This window comes from Pongo abelii, chromosome 5 (genome assembly GCF_028885655.2).
Source record: "Pongo abelii isolate AG06213 chromosome 5, NHGRI_mPonAbe1-v2.0_pri, whole genome shotgun sequence".
In the NCBI taxonomy this organism is placed as follows: domain Eukaryota; kingdom Metazoa; phylum Chordata; class Mammalia; order Primates; family Hominidae; genus Pongo; species Pongo abelii.
In genome coordinates this window covers 106,413,137-106,437,104 of record NC_071990.2, presented here as the reverse complement: position 1 = coordinate 106,437,104, position 23,968 = coordinate 106,413,137, and the positions used below count along the sequence as shown (strand labels likewise).

Below are 23,968 nucleotides of genomic sequence, written 5' to 3'. Positions count from 1 at the left end.
TCTTTGCTTGATTAGTTTAGCCAGAGCTTTGGCTAAATGTGCTTTTTTTTTTTTTTTCTTTTTTTTCTTTTTTTTTTAAAGCAGATCTAGGAAGTCTAAGTTTCATGCTTAAAAGTTTCTAGTTCATTGATTTCTTATTTTCTCTTGTTATTTTAAAGTTTTTTATTTTAATGCTTAAAGTTTATTCTTTCTCATAAAACACCTTTATTGTAGAGAACTTGCTCAGTCATCCCCAGCCAGCCCTGGAGCAAGCTTCTGGTCAGCTCTCCTCTTTCCAGCCTGCTCATGGTCATCCAGTCTCATCTCGTTCAGAAAACTAGAGGCTTCCGAGGAAAGCTGTGTTAGTCAGGACACTTTATTACTGGTACCTGAATCCCAACTCAGACCAGCTCACATAAAAAGAGGAGCTGAGTGGCTCACGTTATTGGGGTTCAGGGTATAAGTGCCTTTAGGCACAGTCTGATCCAGGAGTGCATGTGGTATTTTTGGGAACCTGTCTTTTTCTCTTAGGTCATCTGCTTTTCTCTGATAATTTTATTTTTCCAGCAGCCACTCCTATGTGGTAGAGAAAGATGGGTCTTGTCTCTTTGGGTTTCTCACAGTCCTTGTAGCCCCAAGTGTCTTAAGTTGAGATAACTTCTCTCTTCAAATACTCATCTCTTTCCCTAAAAAAGGATTCTGATTGTTTTGCCTGGGTTTACTACTATTACTATTTTGTTGACTATTGCCTGTGGGTTAGAATTGATGGAAAGACTTTGCTTATGAAAATGAACAGGGTTTACTTATATAAAGAACGTGGAAGGGAGTTAGCATAGTTAGAATATAGACAGAGGTGTCTGTCACATTATCTATGACAGATGAGGTTCAAGCGAACAGTACCCAGAATCCTCACTGAGAATGCTCAATTGCAGATGATACGATCTGATGGAGAAAGAGGGTAAACCTCAAACTTTCTAAAGGTATAACTGTCACCGTTCCAGCCAGATGTTCCTCATCAGTCACAGTGTGATCACTGCCCTTCAGTACCTGGCATAACCAAGCATGAGCACTCAGTCTCCCAAGCCTGCTTCCTGTACACTCCTGAATTCAGTAGTGCAGGACTGGAAGAGGCTGGCTCCCTGATGTGTGGGTCATGCCAGCAAGCCCTGAGATCAGCCGCAGCCTCACCTGCTTGAGGTCCTGCCCAGCCCCGGTCTGGGGGAAGGACATTATGATTGGCCAGCAGCGGTCACACCCTTTCCCCAGCTATCAGTGGGACTTCATACAGCACCAGAAAGAAATAGATGTCACCTCCAACAGTGTTTGCCACATCCCACGAAACTTAATGTGTGATAGTCTTGTTTTTCTTATTTCTTCGTATTTTCTAAGTAATGTTGTTACAGTTTGGATTTCCTCATTGATACAGAATTATTCAGGAGAGGGAGGATATGAGTGTGTTTAATGTCCTTATGATCAGATATTTAGTTAGGTTTGGATTTGAGGTGCAAATCACCTCTTCACCAGGTTTTTGGTCAGGAGAGTATGCACCAAAGAATGGAGCCTAATGGGGTTAAAATTTCAGTTTTGAATGGCTCCCTGGTCATGATGAGTATTGAGAACAAGGCTTGAATATCAGGTCAGAGTGATGGTTTCTGCTTCCTCCCTAATTGATAGTAACTAGTCCCAGTGAGGGAACGAGTTGATTTACCCCCACAGGGACAAGCAGAGAGGTGGAAAGAGGCCTGACAGGCTTCTAGAAGGCCCCGCCTAGTCTGCTGGTCATGTGCAGCTGGAAGCTTACTATGAGCCCTTTTCACTCAAGAGCAGATGGTCCCAGAGAGAAAAGATGGGACCACTCTGGGTTTTTTGTGTTAAAGTTGAGCCCAAAAGATTTTGGGCTCTCACTGATTGAACTAGAATATTTCTCCACCTTGAGAATGAGTAGGGGGGTGCTTGTGGGCCAGAAAAAGAAAGCACTTCATGTGATGAGGTTAATGGCGTTGTGGTCCAAACTGTGACCTAAACAAGCTTTTCTTTCTGGGGCTTAAGTTTCCCCCTTTGTTGTCTAATGGGCTGCTAATTTTTGTAAACATTGAGTAAGTCCTGGAAAATTACGAGCACTCTTTTTTTTTTTTTTTTTAATGGTAGAGATTCCTTGGCATAGATATTAGCCTTGGAAAGTACATTATTCCAATCTTTTATAGTTTCCATTTCTGAATGTGTTTCCTGAAAAGCAGCTGCATCTAATTCTCTTTTGGGCATGACCTACCTTGACTGTCCTGCCCTCCTGGCCCTAAGTCCTACAGCCTCAGGGTGAGCGCCTCTTGGCTGCTTTTTGATAGGGCTGTCCGTGTACTTGGAGAGTCATTTCCAAATTCCAAATTCTGCTAAAGTGAGAGGGGATCCAAGTGTGCTGCCCCTGCCTTTCACTTAGGCTGGGATTATGGTTTTTGCCACTTTCTCCAGAAGCCCCTGATAGTTGCTTAACCAAGTCCTATATCTGTTATTTGTAGCAGATACTCCTCAAAGCCTGTGGGATGTAGATAGCACCACTCTTAGTTTTCATTGGTATTTCAGAAGACGGGAGGTTGATACCCGGGCCTGAGCCAGTCTCTACCTGGAAGTCCCTCCTGGTCATCTTGCTTGCCTGCCTGCCGATGGCACTTGCCCCAGCCCACCCTGCCCTGCCCTGGAAGTAGCTTCCCCTTTATTTGTTCTCCTCTAGCACATATCTTTATCTTTCATTCATCTTGTTAATCACCATGGTGCACATTGTAGTGTTTTGTATAAATATTTATTTAACGAGTAACTCTAGGTATAATTTTTATTCATTTATGTAAGAATTGTAAAAAGATGAGTTTTTTTCAGTGAACAGTATTTTTAATTTACACTTCCATTTAGAAAGGGAAAAGTTAGAATTATATATTCAGATGTGGAGCAATCAGTAAGTGAGCCTATATCCGTATTTCGTAAGTCAATTTTTTAAATTGACAAGTGAAAATTGTATATATTTAGGTGTGTAGCACGTTATTTTGATATATGTAGAAATTGTGAAATGGCTAAATCAAGCTATTTAACATATGCGTAATTACCTCACATACTTTGTGTGTGTGTGTGTGTGTGTGTGTGTGTGTGTGTGTGTGGTGAGAATGCTTAAAATCCCTCTTAGCAATTTTCAGGTAGTTACCATGTTGTACAATAGATCTCTTGAACTTATTTCTCCTGTCTAACTGAAACTCTGTGTCCTTTTACCAACATCTCCCCCAACCCCCGCCTCTGGTAAACACCATTTTACTGCTTCTGTGAGTTTGACTCCTTTAAATAAAACGTATAAGTGAGAGCATGAGGTATACATCTTTCTGTGCCTGGCTTATTTCATAGGACTGCAGTATTTTGTGTATTAAAATAGAGTACATGAGGGCACTTTGAAAAAAATTTTCTGAAGACATTAGGAGTAAAGGAATCTCAGCTCCCAAATTAAGGCACCCCTTGGCAGATAGCTTTTCTTTTTCTTTTTTTAATTGCAGTAAGAACACTTCACATGACAGCTACCCTTGTAACAGATTTTTCTGTGCACAATATAGTATTGCTAACTATAGGTACAGTGTTGTACAGCAGATCTCTAGAACTTAATGATCTTGCATAACTGAAGCTTTGCTTTGCTTTTAAGCTTTCTAATAGTCAAGGCACATGAGATATAAGTAAGATTTCTTAGTTTTGAGCAGCTACTCTTTGCTAGGAAAATGTGTTCAGATTTACCTGTTAAATACGTAAATGACCAAGAAGGCATTTCCTTGGTTAAAATATCAGAAATATTATTGGCATTTATGTAACCCTAAATTTAACAAAGCTTCTTTACAGAAATTTTCTACCACCTTCACGAAAAGGATTTGCCCAAGTTATAAAGATGTGTGTTATGAAAAAACTTGAGACTTTTAGGAATTTGGACACTCTGGTTTTACGTCTAGATATTTGACTTGGAAGAGTGCAGTCTTTAATGGTCTATTTAAAGTAATTAGCTAACATTTGTGGGTAGGAGGTGACAAAATTGGATGTACTAATCCTAGAATTATTTGGTAGCATTTTTATGCCTGGCATAACAGTTTTATGAAAATTTTATATGTGAAAAGCCAGTGTGTCTGCTTCAGGGCGAGATGAATTATGTTGCAGTAGTTGTAATTATACCATGAGACATGTAAAAGAAGCAAAGCAAAATAGAGAAACAGCTGGAGAACACAATTCTGCTTTTCCAAGGAAAATGAACTGAACAATCTGTTGAGCAGCCTCTGACCCTTGGACCCACCGTGGGCCTAAATGCAGCCTCATGCGAATCAGAAGGATCAGGGAAATGACATCTTCAGGGTACCCTCCTTAGAGAATCCCTCAGTGGAAGTGCAGGGGCCAGCCAAGACCCTCAGCATGCTGGGGTCTCAGAGTGGAATCCTTCTTAGGGCTCTGACTAGAATGTTCTGATGAGGCCCTCTGGGAAATAGCCACCAAAACTGCAAACTAACATGTGCTGTGCCCGTTTTCTCTGTTTCCACTCCCATTAAAATGGTTGTTCCTGCCCGTTTTAGAGACCAGCCATTCCTCTCGGCCTTGTCTCTCACCCGAACCACTGTCCCAGCCTCCTAACTGGCCTGTCTCTCTCCACTTTTGCTCCCCTATAGTCTGTTCTCTGTCCAAAGCACGGTAATCTTTCAAAAAAGGTAAATCTCCTTACCCAGTCATGGCTTATTTGCACTTCAATGAGAGATCGAAACATATCTGCCCACCAGGTGCTGTCTGCTGTAGCTCATGTCTGGTCCTCTGGCGTCAGCTCATTCCCAGCCTCACTCACCTCCTTACTCTTCTTCACACCTGCCAAGCTATTCCCCCTGCCAGGACTCCCATACCTGCTGTTTCCTCTGCCCGAAACATTCTGCCCCACCTTGCATGGTTGCTCCCTCTCAGTCCTCAATTTGAAACCTCCTCAGAAGGGCTTTTGTGACCACTCTGCTTAATTAGGTGCCCTCTTTCCCAATGATTTTCAAGATCTGCAAGGAATGGCTGGTTTATAAATTTCCAGACCATTTGTGGATTGAGGTTTTCCCAAACTGTAATGAAGATGCCATAGTAATGTCAAATTGCCATAAAGGTTTTCAGCACTCACTCTTGTTTTCCACACTCTTCTCATTGTGGGCTGGTAGCAAACAGTTCAGGCCAACACTGATCTGTAGTTGACACTTTGGGTATCAAGCAGCATTGCTCTGCTGATTACCCTGTGTATGTCCTTAGAATCAACCATTCTGCAACCCTCTGGCTTTTTGTGGGTGTGTCCCCAGTAGCATGAGCTCCGTGATGACAGGGATTTTAGCTTGGACTTGTCACTCATCCATCCACAATGCCACGATCAGTGTAAACACACACAAGATTTGTGTTTAGTCCACGTGGATGCTCCAGCTCCCTGATGTTCCTACCCAGCACAGCCCAGTTCATGCAGAAGAAAATCATAGGAGGCCCAGGTTGCGTCTCCCGTCTTTCCTGGGTGGATCTGCTTCATCTCCACATCCTTTTTCAGTCTCTGAGTGATTTTGCTAACTCACTGCATGACCTTAACCAGGGGACTTTAATACCACTTGCCTCCATCTCCATATCTGTGAAGTAGGCATGGTGTTTTCTTCCACTGTAAAATGAAGTAGTGCTTTTGGACACATTTCGTGATCTCCAAAATGCTCCCCTGAGTGGTTTCTCAGATAGGCATTGATTTTATAACTAAAAAACAAAATCCAATTTCCTCCTTGATGTTTTTAATGAGGGAAAGTGCAGTCAGCAAACTTCCTGTAAAGGGCCACATAGTAAATATTTTAAATGTTGCAAGCCACATAAGTCTCTGTTGGTTTTTCCCCTCTAGCTCTTTAAAAATACAGAAACCGTTCCGACCTCCAGAGCCACAGGAAAGCGGGCCAGGGCGAAGGTTGCCAATCCCTAGTGATAGCTGGAATTGTATTTCTGTGGGACTCAGTAAATTTTATTTTCTGTTTAAATGAAGTCAGAAATGTGACCTGTAACAGTTTTATTTTTCTTGAACTGGTCCTCTTGCAAAAATATTAATTACTGTATTCATACTTTACATCCCTTGTCTCTTGTTTTTAAATGCATCGTAATCAGTGAGCTTTGGAACAGTTTGTCTCACCACAAAATCATGGTTCTCCAGAGCGGAATTGGTGGTTTTTGTAGGGGAACCCAAAGCATTGTTGCACATTTAAAGACCATTGTGAGCTTGGATGGGCCCTTAGAGCTTGATGATATATCCAAAAGTGAACTCTGATAATAATGCGTTTTTCCCTGCCATTCAAAATATATTATAGTCTTAATTTTCTGAAGTTTTTCCCTGATGATTTACTTATTTATAGACATCTGATGAAATCTTCTATTGAATTTAAAGCTGATACAATGTTCTTGTTTCATTTCTTGCTAATAGCCAGATGTTAATTACTACTAGCCAAGTTTTTATGGTATTGTCAACTTTTTAACTGGTTAGTTACAAATAGGGTGTGCTTGGATACAACTCATCTTTTGTAAAAGCCCCTTTTCCTGCCTTCACTACCAGTATTTCCTGACTGCCATCTCTTGCCTTTCTTATAAACCATGTTGCCGATATTCTTCTGCGATGCCACTTGTTTCGGGTGTTTTTTGTTTTTGTGTGTGTTTCAAGACAGAGTCTCCCTGTGTCGCCCAGGCTGGAGTGCAGTGGCACGATCTTGGCTCACTGCAACCTCTGCCTCCCGGATTCGAGCGATTTTTGTGCCTTAGCCACCTGAGTAGCTGGAATTACAGGCACCCACGACCACGCCCGACAAATTTTTGTATTTTTAGTAGAGACAGGGTTTCGCCATGCTGGCCAGGGTGGTCTCGGTCTTCTGGCCTCAAGTGATCCACCCGCCTCAGCCTTCCAAAATGCTGGGATTACAGGCATGAGTCACTGCACCTGGCCTCCAATGTTTTTTCAATGTTCTTTGGTTGCAAATTTTAGCAAAGTTCTCTGATTGAAATTAACATGGTAGTAGGTCTTACAAAGCCAAAATCGATAAAATAGCACCTGGGTATCCCTAACTTTCTCTCTTTGACTCTGACTTCTCTTGGGATGGCCAGGTGCTGAATAAGAAGCCCAGAGTCATGGCACTGTGCAAATGCAGATTTCTGGCAGTGTGTGATCTGAGCTACAGTATAGTGTGTTTGTTAGGAGCGTGGATCTGGGAGCCAACTCTGCCATCTGCCACTTCCTAGCTGTATGATGTCAGGCAACTTTTTAACAACTCCAAACCTCAGTTTCCCCATCTGTAAAGTTGGCCTAATAAAAGGACCTTCTCCATAGGATATTGTGAGTTCTAAATAAGTTAATACTTGCCCTGTAAGCATTAGCTGAGTTAGTACCATGTAAGCAGTGGTTGTTACTACATATTAATCAGTCACTTGGCAGGAGCTAGGCAGTTATGAAGAAGAGTAAGGAGGTGAGAGAGGCTGGTAATGAGATAGAAGAGGCACTGGCCAAGAGACAAAGTGTGCTTTTTCTGATACATATTAGTGGATAATATTTCACATGGAAAATTCTATATTTAACTTGCTTTGTTCCTTTTAATTTCTCCACAGGCCTTTGTGGAGGCCCAGAATAAGATTACTGTGCCATTTCTTGAGCAGTGTCCCATCAGAGGTTTATACAAAGAGAGAATGACTGAACTGTATGATTATCCCAAGTATAGTTGCCACTTCAAGAAAGGAAAACGGTGAGACTGCTTTTACTGAATTTCCTTTTTATTTTCAAAGTAAATGCTTTCTTAAATTGTAAAATGCAGATTCCAGATAACTTGTCCTTGTGTAAGATTAATTCATTATAAGGAATTAATTTCTGTGCCTGAATATGAGAATAATATTTTTGATCTATTAGGTATTGTCCAAATTGTTAAAATAGTAGTTAAGAAATTTAGTAGAGATAGGTCATATAAAGAAATCTGGATTATAGGAAATTGTTGTTGTCTTATGGGTAGTAATTGGTGAGACAGGATGATTCATAGACAGCAGTGGAGGTTTGTTTGCCTCCAAAGTTAATTATCTTTTATGTATACTACTTGGAAACATTTAATTCTGTGTATTTCTTCCATCAAAGAATGGTGAAATGGGTGAATTCACTTCTCTTGTTCCCGTCCCGTTAACACCCACTTACACGTTTTCTTGATCTTTTATTAAATCTCTTTGGCGCCACTATCACACATTTACTTTATACTTTCTTCAGCCCTCTGCCATTCTTACACAGAGATCGGCAGTGTACAGTCTGCCTACCAAACCCTGCCTGCCTACCTATTTTTATAAATAAGGTCTGATTGGGACACAGCCATGCTTATCGGTTTACGTATTGTCCATAGCTGCTTTTGTGCTGCAGCTACAGGCCTGAGTATTATAGCGACAGACTGTATGGCTCACAGAGCTTGAAATATTTGCAGTCTTGCCCTTTAGAGAGAAAGTATACTGACCTTCCACCCTAGCAGCCTCGCTAGGGAAAAGAACCAGAATTTTATTTTAGAAAAATCTGCTTTCTTCTTCATTTAAAAGAAAAAGTTACTGCTTTATTTGAATATCAGTTTTTATTTTAACACGTAAAATGGTCTTTATTTGCCTCTACTTAGCTAATGTGCAGGATTACAATACAGGATTTGAATATGGAAAACAATTCTGTTAACAGGCTCTAAGTAGAGAGAAATGATGGGACCTTTCACCCATGTCCCCACGTCCCTGTGATGGCCAGATTACAGTTGTACCTTTTTAGGTTTTTGGTTTTGTTTTGGTTTTTGCTTGTGTGTGTTTGGTTTTACTCTACAAATAGAAAACTCCACAGCTAAATAAAGACCATCTCTGTTCCCCAGGTATTTTTATTTTTACAATACAGGTTTGCAGAACCAGCGAGTATTATATGTACAGGATTCCTTAGAGGGTGAGGCCAGAGTGTTCCTGGACCCCAACATACTGTCTGACGATGGCACAGTGGCACTCCGAGGTAAGTGCTACACAGAGAGGCCCATGGAACTCCCAAGACCCTCACTTGGAGCTCTGAAGTTAGTGCAGTTGCTTTACCTCTGAAATACCAGGCAGGATGTGGACCATATTGTGGAACAGATGCACATAAAATATCAGGAAAGCTTATATTTGCACAGTATATTTAGAATACATGAATAGTCACATTCCTCTTTTCCACTCTGATAGCATGAAGCAGAACTGGAGAATAATTCACGCTGGACCCAAATTAGCTTCTAGGGCTACTGGAATCTTGACGTATCATCATCGTTTCCTCCAACATCCCTGAGACCTACCTGTGATTAGAAAAAAATAAGTCATCTTCTATAAGAAGTTTAAGCTGTACAAAGATTGTTCCAACTATAAATATTAAACAGGAAAGAATGTTTATCAGATCAGTTTCCCTCTTGGGAAGGAGGCAATTAGAGTTTTAAAAATCTAGTTAATTGTCAACATGTTAGAATTACAAGTAAAAACACACAAATCTTGTAGAAATTGAACAGCTGGGTATCCTGTTCCCTGAAGATGCAGGTTTAAAGACTAAGTTTGTCCACAGTTGCTGTACAACTCCTAATTAACTCTGCCCCTAAGATAACCTCCTCCATAGGCCATAGAGAAGATTATCCAAGGTTTCTACAATAAGCAGAGTTCTAGGGTAAGGAACTAAGTTATTCTCCAGTTCTATGTTTTAATAATTGTAAACTCTACAATGATAATGATACTCTAGATGACGCTGGCTCAGCATTTCCCCTGTAGTATCTTCTGGTTTTGTAGAAAAAACCATGTGATTAGTTATGGCCCTCTAGAATTGAGAAATTGAGACATTGAAGTCCTTTGTAATCAATAAGATGGGAGTTATAGAGCCCTGTTCCATCAGACCTTTGCAAAGATCCTTTTATACAAACACTTCTAACCATGATCCAGTCATTCAGTGGTCCACCTTCCCCTCCCTCTGAATAGGCTATATGTATAAACAATGATCCTTTATCGAACCAATATCGAAAATAAGACATCAGCCAGCTCAGATTCTTCCATGAATCTGAGTGTGTAGTTTTCAGTGAATTTAATACACAGGTTCTGTTGAAGTAACATATCCCATATAGGAATTCATTTAGTTTCCACAAGGATCTATCTTGCAACCCATCCAGAGGGACAGGGTCTTAACTCCCACCCTGATAATGCATTCTTCTAGTGACTTCTTTATGGAATGGTTGCTATGAACAAAGCCTTGATGGGTGAGAAGCTAAATTAGGCATGAGACGTGCCTCAAACAGTCATCGAGTTTTCTAAGAGCGGTATTATAGGGAAGTTATCACAAAAGGAGTAAACATTCAGATTCTTTTTGTAGTATATGATTTTTAAACATACATTTCAAATAAAAATGTTTTATTTAAATTTTTCTGAAAATTTTCTGAGAAAGAGAGATATATATATAAACAATTCAAACACTCCAGTGCTATGTAGAATAAAAGGTGAATATGTTTCTTCTTCCTATCACCTTCTAGACTCTTTTCTGCATTTACATACATATGAGCCTAGATACTTTATAGGACTTACAATGGTTAATGAGTAGGTTCTGTGAAATTTTAAACGAATTTCCCATTAATTGAAATTCCAGGTAATAGAATAGGAAACCTCTAATAATAGTTGAGCTTCTTAAAATTTTCAGTCCCCAATAACATTTAGCAAACAGCCTAAGAGGAAATCTCTGGTGTCAGAGTCTCCAATAGGAGGTGTTGTATTGAATGCTTTACATACTTCATAATTAAAAAAGCTAATATGAAACCCAAGTATTTGCCAGGAAACATTCCATAGTGATTAGAACATTCCGCCAGGGCCCTAAAGGATTGTACATGGCACGACAGTCTATAGACATGTTGCTTTTCCTTTCACAATTTATTGTGGAATGTGCACTCTGGGTGCCTTCACTGCAAACCCTCAGGCTTTATTTACCTGGGCCTGTGATGGTCAGACAGTGTGGGCATCAGTCTTTGTGCACAGGTAATGCTCCGAAAATGAGGCTGTAACAAGCGATTTTAGATAGTTTAGAATCAATCCCCCAAATTACCTAATGACTACAATTTAGTTCTATTATATGGTATGTGTCATAATTCAGTCATTACTCTAAAAGCAGTTTCCTTTTTCTCCGTATTCCCTTTAGAGTATAAATAAAATATGACAGAAGTCCCAGATGAGCTCTGCTTTTAACTGAACTGCCTATTACATTATCAAAATTTCAAAATGAAAGCATTTTAATAGGCATATAATCTAATGTTTCATTTTATAGACAAATTAAGACCTGGAGAGGTTAGGAAGCTTGTCTAAGGTTATAAGGGTAATTCTTCTAAAACTTGGGTTGAGCCCCCAGGATTCCTCACTACCAGATTCCTGTTCCTTTTGTTGCCACATTCCACCTCCGTGTTATGAAAGAGAGCTTTGTCAGACGGCATAGAGGGCAGTGGAGTTGTGTTCCCGTGTTTGTCACTGGATGATTTCTCCTGTGTCCCATAGGTTACGCGTTCAGCGAAGATGGTGAATATTTTGCCTATGGTCTGAGTGCCAGTGGCTCAGACTGGGTGACAATCAAGTTCATGAAAGTTGATGGTGCCAAAGAGCTTCCAGATGTGCTTGAAAGAGTCAAGTTCAGCTGTATGGCCTGGACCCATGATGGGAAGGGAATGTTCTACAACTCATACCCTCAACAGGATGGAAAAAGTGATGGTGAGTGAAGACTTCAGATGAAGCACATTTTTCACAAAATGAAGTGTGACTTCAAGTGACTGAAAAGAGACGCTGAACGCTACATAGAGGTTGTATGGTCCAGAACCATGTTTCCTCAAAGGGTGTTGTATCAGTTGGCTTTGCTGTGTAATAGACCACACCAAAATGTAGTAGCTTAGAATAATAAAGATTTATTTTTGCTATGATCCTGTGGGTTGGCCAGGTAGTTCTTCTGGCCTTGGCTGAGTTCTAACATGTATCTGTGGTCAGCTGCAGGTCAGTTGGTTCATCTTGGCTTGGCTCTTTTACATTTCTGGGGCCTCAGCTAGGACGACTAGCAGACTAGCCTGGGCTTGCTCACGTGGCAACTCAGTAGAATTACAAGACGGGGAGCTGAATGACACAGCCTTCTTAATGCCTAGGCTTGCTCCTGGCATGTCAGCTTTGCTGCATTCTGTTGGCTAAAGCAAGCCAGAGGGCCAGCCCCTTTTCAATGGGTGGAGAAATAGATACAGGGAACTGTGGAAAATTGGGATCATTATTACAATCAATCAGTCCCTCATAGACGTGTTGTGTCTCCTAAGGAGATTATGGAGAAGATGAATTTTTAAACCGAACCAAACTATTTGATGATGTTGAGTGATTATAAAACTTTACTACTGTAGTAATCGCATATTCTCCTCTGATCAGAAGTTATAGGTCACCTGTTGGTTGCCATTTATCTTGATACTTTTCTCCTTGTTAACTTTCTGGACACACCTTTATTGTTCTTCTCTTTAATTGCGCAAAGATCCTGTTGTGTTCAAGGGGTTCCTCCTTCTTTGCTCCTTCACTTCTAAATTTTCCCAGGCAGGAAGGGCTATGTACCTTGTACCTTACTGGTACAATGTGTCGTTTTCTTCCTTTTGCTACCCCACATTTCAACGTGGTATGTAGCATTTTCTTGTTATGTTGGTTGGTCTTTACAGATAAGTTTTACAATCCCTGTGTTAGAGATTAGGAGCTTGGGCACAGAGGCTCAGTAATTTGCTGGAGGGCTGGGATCTGGCAAGAAGCACAGCTACTCCAGTGCTTTCTGCTGTACCTGTTGTCCGCTTATCATGACTTGCTGTATCTTTGTCATCTTTAAATATCCTTGCTTTCTTTTCTGTTTTTTTCCCGCAATTGAATTGAGAATAAGGCTACAGTGTTTTTCATCTCTTGGCTATGTTTAGCTTTTTCTGCCTTTTGATTAGGCTACATCAAGACCTTTTTTATAAATTCACCAACGAATTACAAGAGGAGCTAAAAGTAGGCTTTTTATTCGAGGATGTTGGCTAAAGAAAGATGTCTGTGCTCTGGAAATGAAATTAGCTGCCTGTGTTAAGAGTGCCCCAGAGTTAGAAAATGTTAGTTATTTCTACGTTTTGGGAGACAAAAAAGTGTAACTGGCCAATTCACGTTAGAGAACGTTATTATGTTAACTTGTAAGAAACAAAAGTTATTATTTACTATCAGCTTTCAGTGGCACAAGATAATAATAATTAGTAATTGTGATAGATATCAGAAAGCCAACATCTCAGTAGCCTCTCAGACTATTATGGGAGCCTTACAAATGAAGCTAAGCAGTTCCTACCATGTGCTTCTTACCAGTGTCCCTGAAAGCTCAATGACAATCACTTAAGTGCCATAAAGCTTTTTTACATTGTGGTATTATCTTACATTTTTCCCTCCCTTGCCCTGAAAGCTTGGTACGTCATCATAATGAAAAAAAGAAGTTCAGCCTCAAAGAAGGCTCCAAAATCAGCAAATATGAGTTAATTACTTGCAGTTTGATATTCAACCGATACTTAACCTTTTTTTTTTTTTTTTGAGATGGAGTCTCGCTCTGTCACCCAGGCTGGAGTGCAGTGGCATGATCTCAGCTCACTGCAACCTTTACCTCCCAGGTTCAAGTGATTCTCCTGCCTCAGCCTCCCAAGTAACTGGGACTAGTTAGTGCCACGTCCAGCTAATTTTGTTTTGTATTTTTAGTAGAGATAGGGTTTTACCATATTGGCCATGCTGGTCTTGAACTCCTGACCTTGTGATCCTCCTACCTCGGCCTCCCAAAGTGCTGGGATTATAGGCATGAGCCACCGCGCCTGGCCGATACTTAACTTTTTAAAAAGTAAAGTTTAGTTTTCAGAACAGTTTTAAGTTAACAGCAAAATTGAGAAGAAAATACAGAGACTTCTCATGTGCCTCCTGCCCCCACATATTCATTTTACCTCTCTTATTATGAACATCCCCCACCAGAGTGGTACATTTGTTTTTCATTGGTAAATCTACATTGACACATCATTATCACCCAAGTTCATAGTTTACTTTAGGGTTTGATTTTGGTGTTGTACATTCTGTAGGTCTGAACAAATGTATAGTGACATGTATCCAGTGTTGTAGTATCATACAGAGTAGTTTCCCTTGCCCTAAAAATCCTTTGTGTTCCAACGATTCATTCCTTTCTCACCCCAATCTTTGGCAGTCACTGATCTTTTTACTGTCTTTATAGTTTTGTCTTTTCCAGAACATCCTGTAGTTGGAATTAGACAGTATGTAGCCTTTTGAGATTGGCTTTTTTTCGCTTACTGATAATACATTTAAGTTCCCTACATGCCTTTTCCCGGCTTGATGGCTCATTTCTTTTTAGTGTTAAATAGTCATTGTTTGAATGTGCCACAGTGTATCCATCCACCTACTGAAAGAATGCTCAGTTGCTTCCAAGTTTTAGCACTTATGAATAAAACTTCTATAAAAAAATCTGTATGCAGGTCTTTGTCTGGACACAAGTTTTCAACTCCTTTGGGTAAAGGAGCATGATTGTGGGATCATGTAGTTAAGAGTCTGTTCAGTTTTATAAGAATCCTCCAAAACTCTTCCAGAGTGGCTAGACCATTTTGCATTCCTACCAGCAATGAATGAGAGTTCCTCTTGTTCCACACCCTGGACAGCATTTGGTGCTATGAGGGTTCTGAATTCTGGCCATTCTTACAGGTGTATAGTTATATCTGAATTTTTTTTTTTTTTTTTTTTTTGAGATGGAGTCTCACTCTGTCTGGGACTAGTTAGCGCCACGCCCAGCTAATTTTTTTTTGTATTTTTATAAATACCCAGGCTGGAGTGCAGTGGCGAAATCTCAGCTCACGGCATCTTCTGTCTCCCGGGTTCAAGCAATTCTTCTATCTCAGACTCCCAAGTAGCTGGGACTACAGGTGCATGACACCCCACCCAGCTAATTTTTGTATTTTTAGTAGAGACAGGATTTCACCATGTTGGTCAGGCTGGTCTCGAACTCCTGACCTCAGGTGATCCACCTGCCTCGGCCTCCCAAAGTGCTGGGATTACAGGTGTGAGCCACCACGCCTGGCCATATCTGATTGTTTTAATTTGCATTTCCCTAATGATACATAATGTGGAGCATCTTTCCATATGATTATTTGCCATCTGTGTATCTTTGGTCAGATGTTTGTCAAGGCGTTTGGCCTAGTTTTTAATCGGTTTTTTATTTGTTTGTTTGTTTGTTTTTCTTATTGCTGAGTTCTTTGTATATTTAGGAATTTTATAGTTTTATGTTTTACATTCAGGTCTGTGATCCATTTTGAGTTAATTTCTGTGAAGGGTGTAAGATCTTGTCTGGATTCATATTTTTGCCTGTGGATGTCTGGTTGTCCCAGCACCATTTTTTAAAAAGGCTACTAGGCTCTCTCCCCTGTTCCATTGATCTATTTGTCCGTTGTTTTGCTAATACCACATTATCTTGATCACTGTAGCTTTATAATAAATCTTGAGGTTAGGTGGCAGTCCTCCAACTTTGTTCTCCTTCTGTATTGTGTTGGCTAGTCAGTATATTTTGCCTTTGCATATGAACTTTGAAATCAGTTTGTCAATCCACAAAATATGTTTCTGGGATTTTGTTTGGGATTTCATTAAATCTATAGACAAAAATGGGAAGAACTGATATCTTGACAATATTGAGTCTTCCTATCCATGAGCATGGACTAGCTCTTCATTTATTTAGTTCTTCTACTTCTTTCCTCAGAATTTTGCAGTTTTCCTTAGATAGATCTTACACATATTTTGTTAGATTTATACCTAAATATTTCATTTTTGGAGGTGCTAATGTATTGTTTCTAATTTCAAAATCTACTTGTTCGTTGCTGGTATATAGGAAAGTAATTGATTTCTGTATGTTAACCTTGTATCCTGCAGCCAGCTACTTTTTAAATGTTTCTAGCATTCTGCAGTATGGGTGGAATTGATTTTCTTAAAATTATCAAGTGCATTTCAGTGTACATTTTTGACTCCTTCAGGCACAGAGACATCCACCAATCTCCACCAAAAGCTCTACTACCATGTCTTGGGAACCGATCAGTCAGAAGATATTTTGTGTGCTGAGTTTCCTGATGAACCTAAATGGATGGGTGGAGCTGAGGTATTGTACAGCTGTGAAATTTTACCCCCAAAGACTGTGTTTCATGGATGTGTGTATAAATATTCTTATTATGTGGTGACCTTTATGGATGGTAGAAGTCCCATGAGTGAATATTCTTTTGTTAAAAGTATTGGTATTCAGATTGACTCTTAATAATGGAGGTGATAAACCTTTTAACTGCAATCTTAACCTATTACTCTTAATATTAAAAGTAATACTTTGAGGGTAAAAAAGTAATTTTACTTCTAGTAAAAACTATAAAAGTACCTAGTAAGGTAAAACATGAACCTTTCAAAACTCAGAATCCTGCCTCTCAGAGGTGAGTGTGGTAGCCTTCCACCAATTTTCTTTGTACATACAAGTGAGAATATGGGGAAAAAAGAGTGTGTCTTTCCCTTTTTTATACAACTGTGCTCTTTTCATGCATATTGTTCACTTGTTTTTACATTAAAATGAGTATCTTTTGGACATTTTCTCATCAATATTCATATATTCCTTGGGGGTCTTGACAGGGACCAACCTCTTGAAGTGATAGGTTTTTAAGTTACTGGCCTAGAATTTAGTCTGTATTTTGAGAATCAGCTGTGAAGAAACTTAGGGGTACTTGGAGTAAAATTTTGACTCTGGTTAGTTCACTCCTGTGTACTAAGAAATATTTCTTGTTAGAGAAGCATTCTGAATATGTTTTATTATGGGTGGGATGTTATTCCATTTTTAGAGGGAATGAGGAATGTACTACAAACTTTTTAGCTCATTGAGATACCTCTTCAGTTGAAAAACAATTAGCAGTTTGTTAGGAAAGGGACATTTTCAATTTTAACTTATGTTCTTAGGTCTACTTCATTGGGGGACAAAACAGGAATCTATGGTATTTTATTCCATGGGAATTGATCTTCTGTATTCCAAATTGTCCTTTTATTTATTTGGGTTTTCTAGACCAGGGGTCAGTAAAAAAAACTACTGCCACTGGGCTCGATCTGGCCTGCTGCCTGTTTTTGTAAATGGAGTTTTTTTGCAGCACAACCACACCCATTTTCACCTGCTTTCAAATTATAACTGCAGGGTTGAGTAATTGCCACAGAAGTCCGTATGGCTCACAAAGCTGAAAATATGGACTATCTAGACCTTTATAGAAAAAGTTTGCCAGATTTTAGTAGAATGTGTTAAAAATAAATTTATAGGACATTTTGTTACCCTAAAATGTGTCCATTTTTCATGCCTTTTCTTTCCCATCTAACTTCCCACTCTACCAGCTTTTCTTGTGCAGTTACTATTGTTGTTTTTCTCATGTATTTGTTTTTAATGGCTTTTCTGAGATCTATTTGGAGATTGTTTCTGCCAAGTTTTCTATCTACTACATCTTCTCCTCATACATAAGGCTTCTGCGTACCATAGATATGAAATAATATACATTTTTTACCTTCATCTGTGTGAAATACAGTTAAGATAAATATGCTACCAAAATATTAGATGATATATAATCTCATAAAATTGACCATTATAACCATTTTTAAGTGTACAACTTACAAATTGTACTTAAGTGAAGTGTACTTTAAGTGAACTTACAAGTTCACTGGCATTAAGTTCATTGACATTGTTGTGCAACCGTTATCATCGATCCTCAGAACTTTTTCATTTTGCAAAGCGGAAACTCCACCCTGTGAACAATAACTCTTCATTTCCCCCACCCCTCTCCACCCACCACTGCCATCACCTGGCAGCCACCATTCTACTTTCTGTCCCTTTGTATTTGACTGCTCTGGGTACTTCATACACATGTCATCTTGCAGTATTTGTCTTTTTGTGACTGGCTTACTTCATTTAGCGTAACATCTTGAAGCTTCAGCCATCTTGTAGCGTGTGTTGGTTTCCCTCCTTTTTAACGCTGAACAATATTCTGTGTGTGTGTGCCACAAGTTTGTTTATCCGTTCATCACTGGGCACTTGGGGTGCTTTCCACACCATTGTTATGAGTACAGCTGCTGTGAGCACCTAGTGTTTACAAATAGAGTGGAAATAGATCACATGCATTAAACATATGTATAGTCACTTCTGCTAGCTAGGCAAATAAAAAGAAAAGCAAATTTAAATGGTTTAGATGATCCTTCTACCATAGTTTCAATAGATGTACACTCTGCGTAACTCATCTGATATAATCTTTACTACAGTCTGAGAAGGAAGGAATGCATAAAGAAAATAAAATACCTACTAGGGTAATTATCTTGCAAGTCCATGCTGGAACTCCTGCTGGGTCTGTTAGGGCCACAGCCTGTGTCTTCTTAACCACCATGTACACTGTTTCCCTGATCGAGAGGAAAGGGCACACAAAAATTGAGCAGTGACTTTATTTATTTTTTATTTTATTTTTTTTTTTGAGATGGAGCCTCGCTCTGTTGCCCAGGCTGGAGTGCAGTGGCTCAGTCTCGGCTCACTCCAACCTCCGCCTCCCGGGTTCAAGCGATTTTCCTGCCTCACCCTCCCAAGTAGCTGGGATTACACAGGCGTATATAATTTTTGTATTTTTAATGGAGACAGGGTTTCACCATATTGGCCAGGCTGGTCTCAAACTCCTGACCTCAGGTCCTCTGCCAGCCTCAGCCTCCCAAAGTGCTGGGATTACAGGCATGAGTCACCGTGTGCAGCCTAAGAGTAGTGACTTTAAAGAATAGCAATAAATAAAGGGACGCATCTCTACTGCACAGAAGTAAGAAATGAAGTTGTTAAAAAAAAAAAAAGCTAAAGGAACAATATAAAATGAGTCCTTTATATTTGATCTTCACTGGATCAGGGCCCTATTTAGTGAATTACGCAGAGGAAGTCTGTAAAAAAACTCGTGGGCTCCGTAAACAAAAAGTGGGCGTAGACTTCCCTCAAGCAGTGTTCCAGAACTTGGGTGGTCTTGTTGTGACTGGTATCATCCCACCAGTTACCATGGCTGGTCAGGCAGGTCTGGCTGGCTAGGTAAGTGCTCCTTCCTTCCTCCTTTCCCAACCCAGCTGTGTGTGATCTCCTTCTGAGCAAAAGGACCATCTTGCTACATGGAGGAGTACTCTTGTCACTTAAACATGAACTCTAGAGTTCTGCTGGTGTGACGCCTCAGAAGCCTCAGGTCCAACCTGAATTGATGGTCCAGTTCCAAGTCTTCACTCAGAAAAATCTGGATCATGAAAAAAATCTTGAGGTGAGAATTTCTCGTGCCCTTCAAGAAGTGTGATAAAGCCAGGGGAGTCCAAGAAGCAGGTGCACTGTAGAACTAGCTGGGCCAGAAGCACCCATGGCTGGTGGACACATTAGCTCTCAGGCTATTCACTGGAAATGAAGCAATTTCTTAACAGCCTTTATTTAGTGATTTGCATCTTAGAGAAAAGCAATAAATGGAATCCCACTCTGTCACCCAGGGCGGAGTGCAGTGGCATGATTTCAACTCGCTGCAACCTCCACTTCCCAAGTTCAAGCAATTCTCTTGCCTCAGCCTCCCGAGTAGCTGGGATTACAGGCTTGTGCCACCATGCCTGGCTAATTTTTGTATTTTTAGTAGAGACAGGATTTTACCATGTTGGCCAGGGTGGTCTCAAACTCCTGACCTCAAGTGATCCGCCCATCTTGGTCTCCCAAAGTGCTAGGATTACAGGCGTGAGCCACCGTGCCCAGCTGTAGTCCTCTTTATAACCATGTGCCAAAGGCATGTGCTGCAATTGTTGCTTTTATTAAATTGTTGCTTTCGTTATAAAAGTACTTGCTTTTAGTCCAGTCATAGAACCTAGTATTTAGATAACACGTTTTACAGCGTCTATGATGAGAGAGCCAGTGTTAGAGTGAGAGGAGTGTACTGGAACAGAAATTTTTATTCTAGTTCAGTCTGTGGCCTTGGGCAAGTCACTTAATCTGTTCAAGGTCATTTCCTTTATTTCTTCCAGGGCTTTTTCAGCTCTGAAACTGGACGGAGGATTTATCACAGCATCTCTTAGCCTCCTGGGAGAGAACTTAGCTGCTGGGTGCGAGAGAAGCAGGACACAGGGCAGGATGCGGGCTTTGTTGGTGTGGGTGGAGGAACCCTGTGGGCAGAGACTGGATGTGCTTGTGGACGTGTGCAGATTTCTCTGGCTTGCTGTCGTCAACCTCCCCTTCGGCTGCCACAGTCCAAGTTCACTGAGAACTTCTCTTTATATCCTAGATGCTGTCTCCTCGTGACTCATCTTCCTTCTTCACAGATACCTCCTCTGCCTTCCTGCATGGACAGGTCTGTCTTGCCTTGAACAGGCAGATCTCAGGAAGTTCCAATCAGGAAGCAGCTTTAGTTTCCCCACTGTTGCCCTCCGTCACGCTGTGACAGTGTGTCTTCCCGGGACGACTGCCTTCAACCCAGCAGAACTCCTTGCTTTCTGGACACTTTTGGTTATTGGAACTGCTATTAAAGGTTCATTGCAGTCCAAAACAAAATATCACTCTCTCCAATTTACATGCTTTCGCCCTCTACCCAGCTCAAGTTTGCCAAGCCCCTCTCCTTGCCTATTCATCCTGTTAGTTTTCCCAGTAGCCACGCAGGGAGGAGGAGTAAGACAAGAGAAACTGGAGTTTTGCTTATTGGGAATTGTTTGTTGGTCTATCATTGTTTGTTGGCCTCTCTTGGCTGCTTGCAGTGAGGATGTATGTCCAGGTTACAGCTCTCCTTATGCCATCCTTTTTTTAGAGACATCCCCTCGATTTTAGGAAACTCTGTACTTTGCTGTTCCCTGATGTGAGTTATAAACTCTCTGGCTGCCCTTTTGCACCACCTGCCTGCCCCAAAGCTTTTGATCCCAGAAGCATTCCCTCGAGATTCAGACTTCTCTGCCTTTCCTTCCTCCACCCTTTTTCATCAGGGACCTTTCAAGATGTCTCGAGGCCAGCTGTCTTCCTGGTAGCTTCCTGGGTACCTCTTGCTCCAGGGGAAGGCATATCCATGGGTTACTCTGTTCTGGAAGTACAGGATGTGTTCACTGCCCTCCTCACTTTCAGCCAGGGACCTCAGGAAGCCTCCCACACTCAGTCCCTCCTGCACATGTCCAAAATGCTGGGCTCAGGAACAAGAGCTCCCTTGTGCCCCTGGGGTGTAACATGAAACAGCTGCCATTGGGCTTTGATGGGCAGAGGTGCCAGTTATTTAATATAGACTGTGAGGCTTTACTTGAAGGACAGTTTCATGGCAGGTTAGAAATTGTCAGGTTCTGTTGGACCAAAAAAACCCAAAGAAACAAAAAACCCACAAAGCTGTGTTTTAAAGTGAATTGTGAACATTTGGGGAGAAAAAAAATCCTAAAGAAATCAAACACTTTGTGACACTGTTCCCAGCAGAGGGTGCTCTAGAATGAAGATTGTGAAAATGCATCATCCCTTTAGAAAGGATTAAGGAGAAAATGCCCAGCTTCTTTGTGATTATCTCCCTAAATCCTATATTGAGAACCTAATTCTGTTATACCTAATTCTTGAAAAGTTTTTTTTTCAAAAGTAATCCTGAATCTTAATATCTGTCATATGTCTCCATAAGCCATTTTTATATGTTCACCTGTGAACCCTAGTAATTTAAAACATATATATTACACATATATTAACATATAAAGTGTGTTGCCTGATGCTTGACTTATAGTAGGCATACAGTGAATGTTAATTTCCTTACTCTTCCCATGTCCCCTGTGGAAGTTCATGCCCATGAAGACCAGCAGGGTGTCACCTTCCAGAACAGACACAGAAAAGTCCAGTGGTGTTCCTGGTAGGGGGGGTCTCTGCCTCCTCTGCCCCTTGCTTGTTGGCTGTTTTTGACTTGGACCAGTAATTGCTCAGTAGCCCTCTTCCCAGTTGGCACAGTCCATATTTATTCCCCAAGTACTTAGCCCTTGCCTTGTGTCCACCACTGTTTCATTAGCACTGCCTTACATGATAATATTCACCGTGCACACAGGAAAATCTTAGCAGCATGGTTGGGAAGGCAGAAAAGTCAGAAAGCCAAGCTAGAGACGTGGATGTGAGTAAAGCAAGAAGGCTGTGCCGCTCTTCATACATAAAACAATCCTGCAGGAGAGAGTCATTTTTAGTAGACATGTTGGATTTGTTGATCAATCCCTTTTCTTACAGAACACTTGTTTTGCTCAGCAAGGAAGAAAATAAGACAAACCATAGATACTTTCTTTGTGAGATGGAGTCTCGCTCTGTTGCCCAGGCTGGAGTGCAGTGGTGTGATCCTGGCTCCCTGCAACCTCCACCTCCTGGGTTCAAGTGATTCTCGTCCCTCAGCCTCCCGAGTAGTTGGGATTACAGGCATACACCACCACACCCAGCTAATTTTTGTATTTTTAGTAGAGACGGGGTTTCACCATGTTGGCCAGGCTGGTCCTGAACTCCTCACCTCAAATGATTCGGCCGCCTCGGCCTCCCAAAGTGCTAGGATTACTGGCTTGAGCCACCACACCCAACCCAAACAGTAGATTGTTGAATAACCAAATTTATCAACCAGACAACCAGCGAACTCAGAAATAGTAGTGCCTGTATCATGTCAAGTCCTACATTATTTATTTTATTTTGTACGTGTTTTGTTTTCTTAGAATTTTCTGTTTTATCAGTTTCTAGCATACTGAGCAACACAACATACAGTATTTGGATTGTTTTCTTTTCTTCTTCTATTGCTGTAGTACCACACTGTACTGGGAAAGCTGTGTAACTTTATTTGTTAAAATTATTAATGCATACTCACATGTGCTTATGGCTCCCCTGTATGTCTGTTACTGGCATTGCCTCTTATTTTTATTACAAATCCATAAATGAGTTTCATATATGAAAAGTCATCATTGTAGGTGGTTTTAAAAGTTTTCCTAAGTGTTAGAAAAATAATATTAAAGGGATGTTGCCATGATTCACAACTATTATGAAAGTAATTCAAAAGATTTATATAAAATAAATTTGATAAAGTCTCCTGCTCTGAGAATAGCATGATTAACTCTCAAAGCTATTAAAATCCATTTTCACTCCTTTTGTTCATTTCCAGGACAATTTCAAGTGTCACTGCTTTTTAGAATGCTTTTTTTACATGCAACTAATTCTTTTATTATAACATATAAAAGAAAATACCTTCCTCAGTTTGAAAGTGCGTGTAGATTCAAATACTGAAAAAACTTTCTTTGCCTTTTTTTTGTTAGGTTCTAAGAGAAAAAAATTATACTAAAGAAATTTCATGGCCATGAAAATTTCCTTATTAATACACCACCACACGACTGGAGTGTAGTTGCTGTAGCATAAAATAGCTTTTGAGTTTTTCTTTGAAAATATGTTTGATGTAAGTCCACATATCCTATATATATATATAAATATTAGGTTTTGTGTTCTGTTGTTTTTAAGGACAAATTACTTCATACATAGTTAAATTATTGAGAGTTTAAAACATGAAATGCTTTTCTGTTAATTGTCTCTTAATATGAAGAAAGGCTTGTTTACTTTGGTCATTTGGAAAGCTCAGGTATTCTTGCATTATATGGTATTGAGACTGAAAATAGCCAGATTCAGTTTAATATTAATAATATAGGTTTATTGTTTAAAATATATACCCATTTTCCAGAGAAATTGCCATATTGAGGTATTAGTATCTATTTCATACTTATCCTGAAGACTCATACATATATGGTATGTATATGTGTGTATATATGTATGTGTGTGTGTAAAGCCTTCAAATGACCCAGTGGTAGAGCCGATGACCTCGTGAAGTGGAATTGTTTGATCAAGACTCTGGTCTGAGTGAATCAC

At 40.2% G+C, this 23,968-nt stretch overlaps 1 protein-coding gene across 1 annotated transcript in view; it reads left to right on the top strand.

Moving 5' to 3' along the window:
• Positions 1–23,968, top strand: part of PREP (prolyl endopeptidase) — a 121,714-nt gene that overhangs the window by 14,154 nt on the left and 83,592 nt on the right. Inside the window, exons 3-6 of the mRNA XM_024248748.3 lie at positions 7,612–7,745; positions 8,880–9,010; positions 11,539–11,748; positions 16,077–16,198. Coding sequence (XP_024104516.1) covers positions 7,612–7,745; positions 8,880–9,010; positions 11,539–11,748; positions 16,077–16,198 — 597 coding nt within the window. The remainder of the gene's footprint in view (positions 1–7,611; positions 7,746–8,879; positions 9,011–11,538; positions 11,749–16,076; positions 16,199–23,968) is intronic.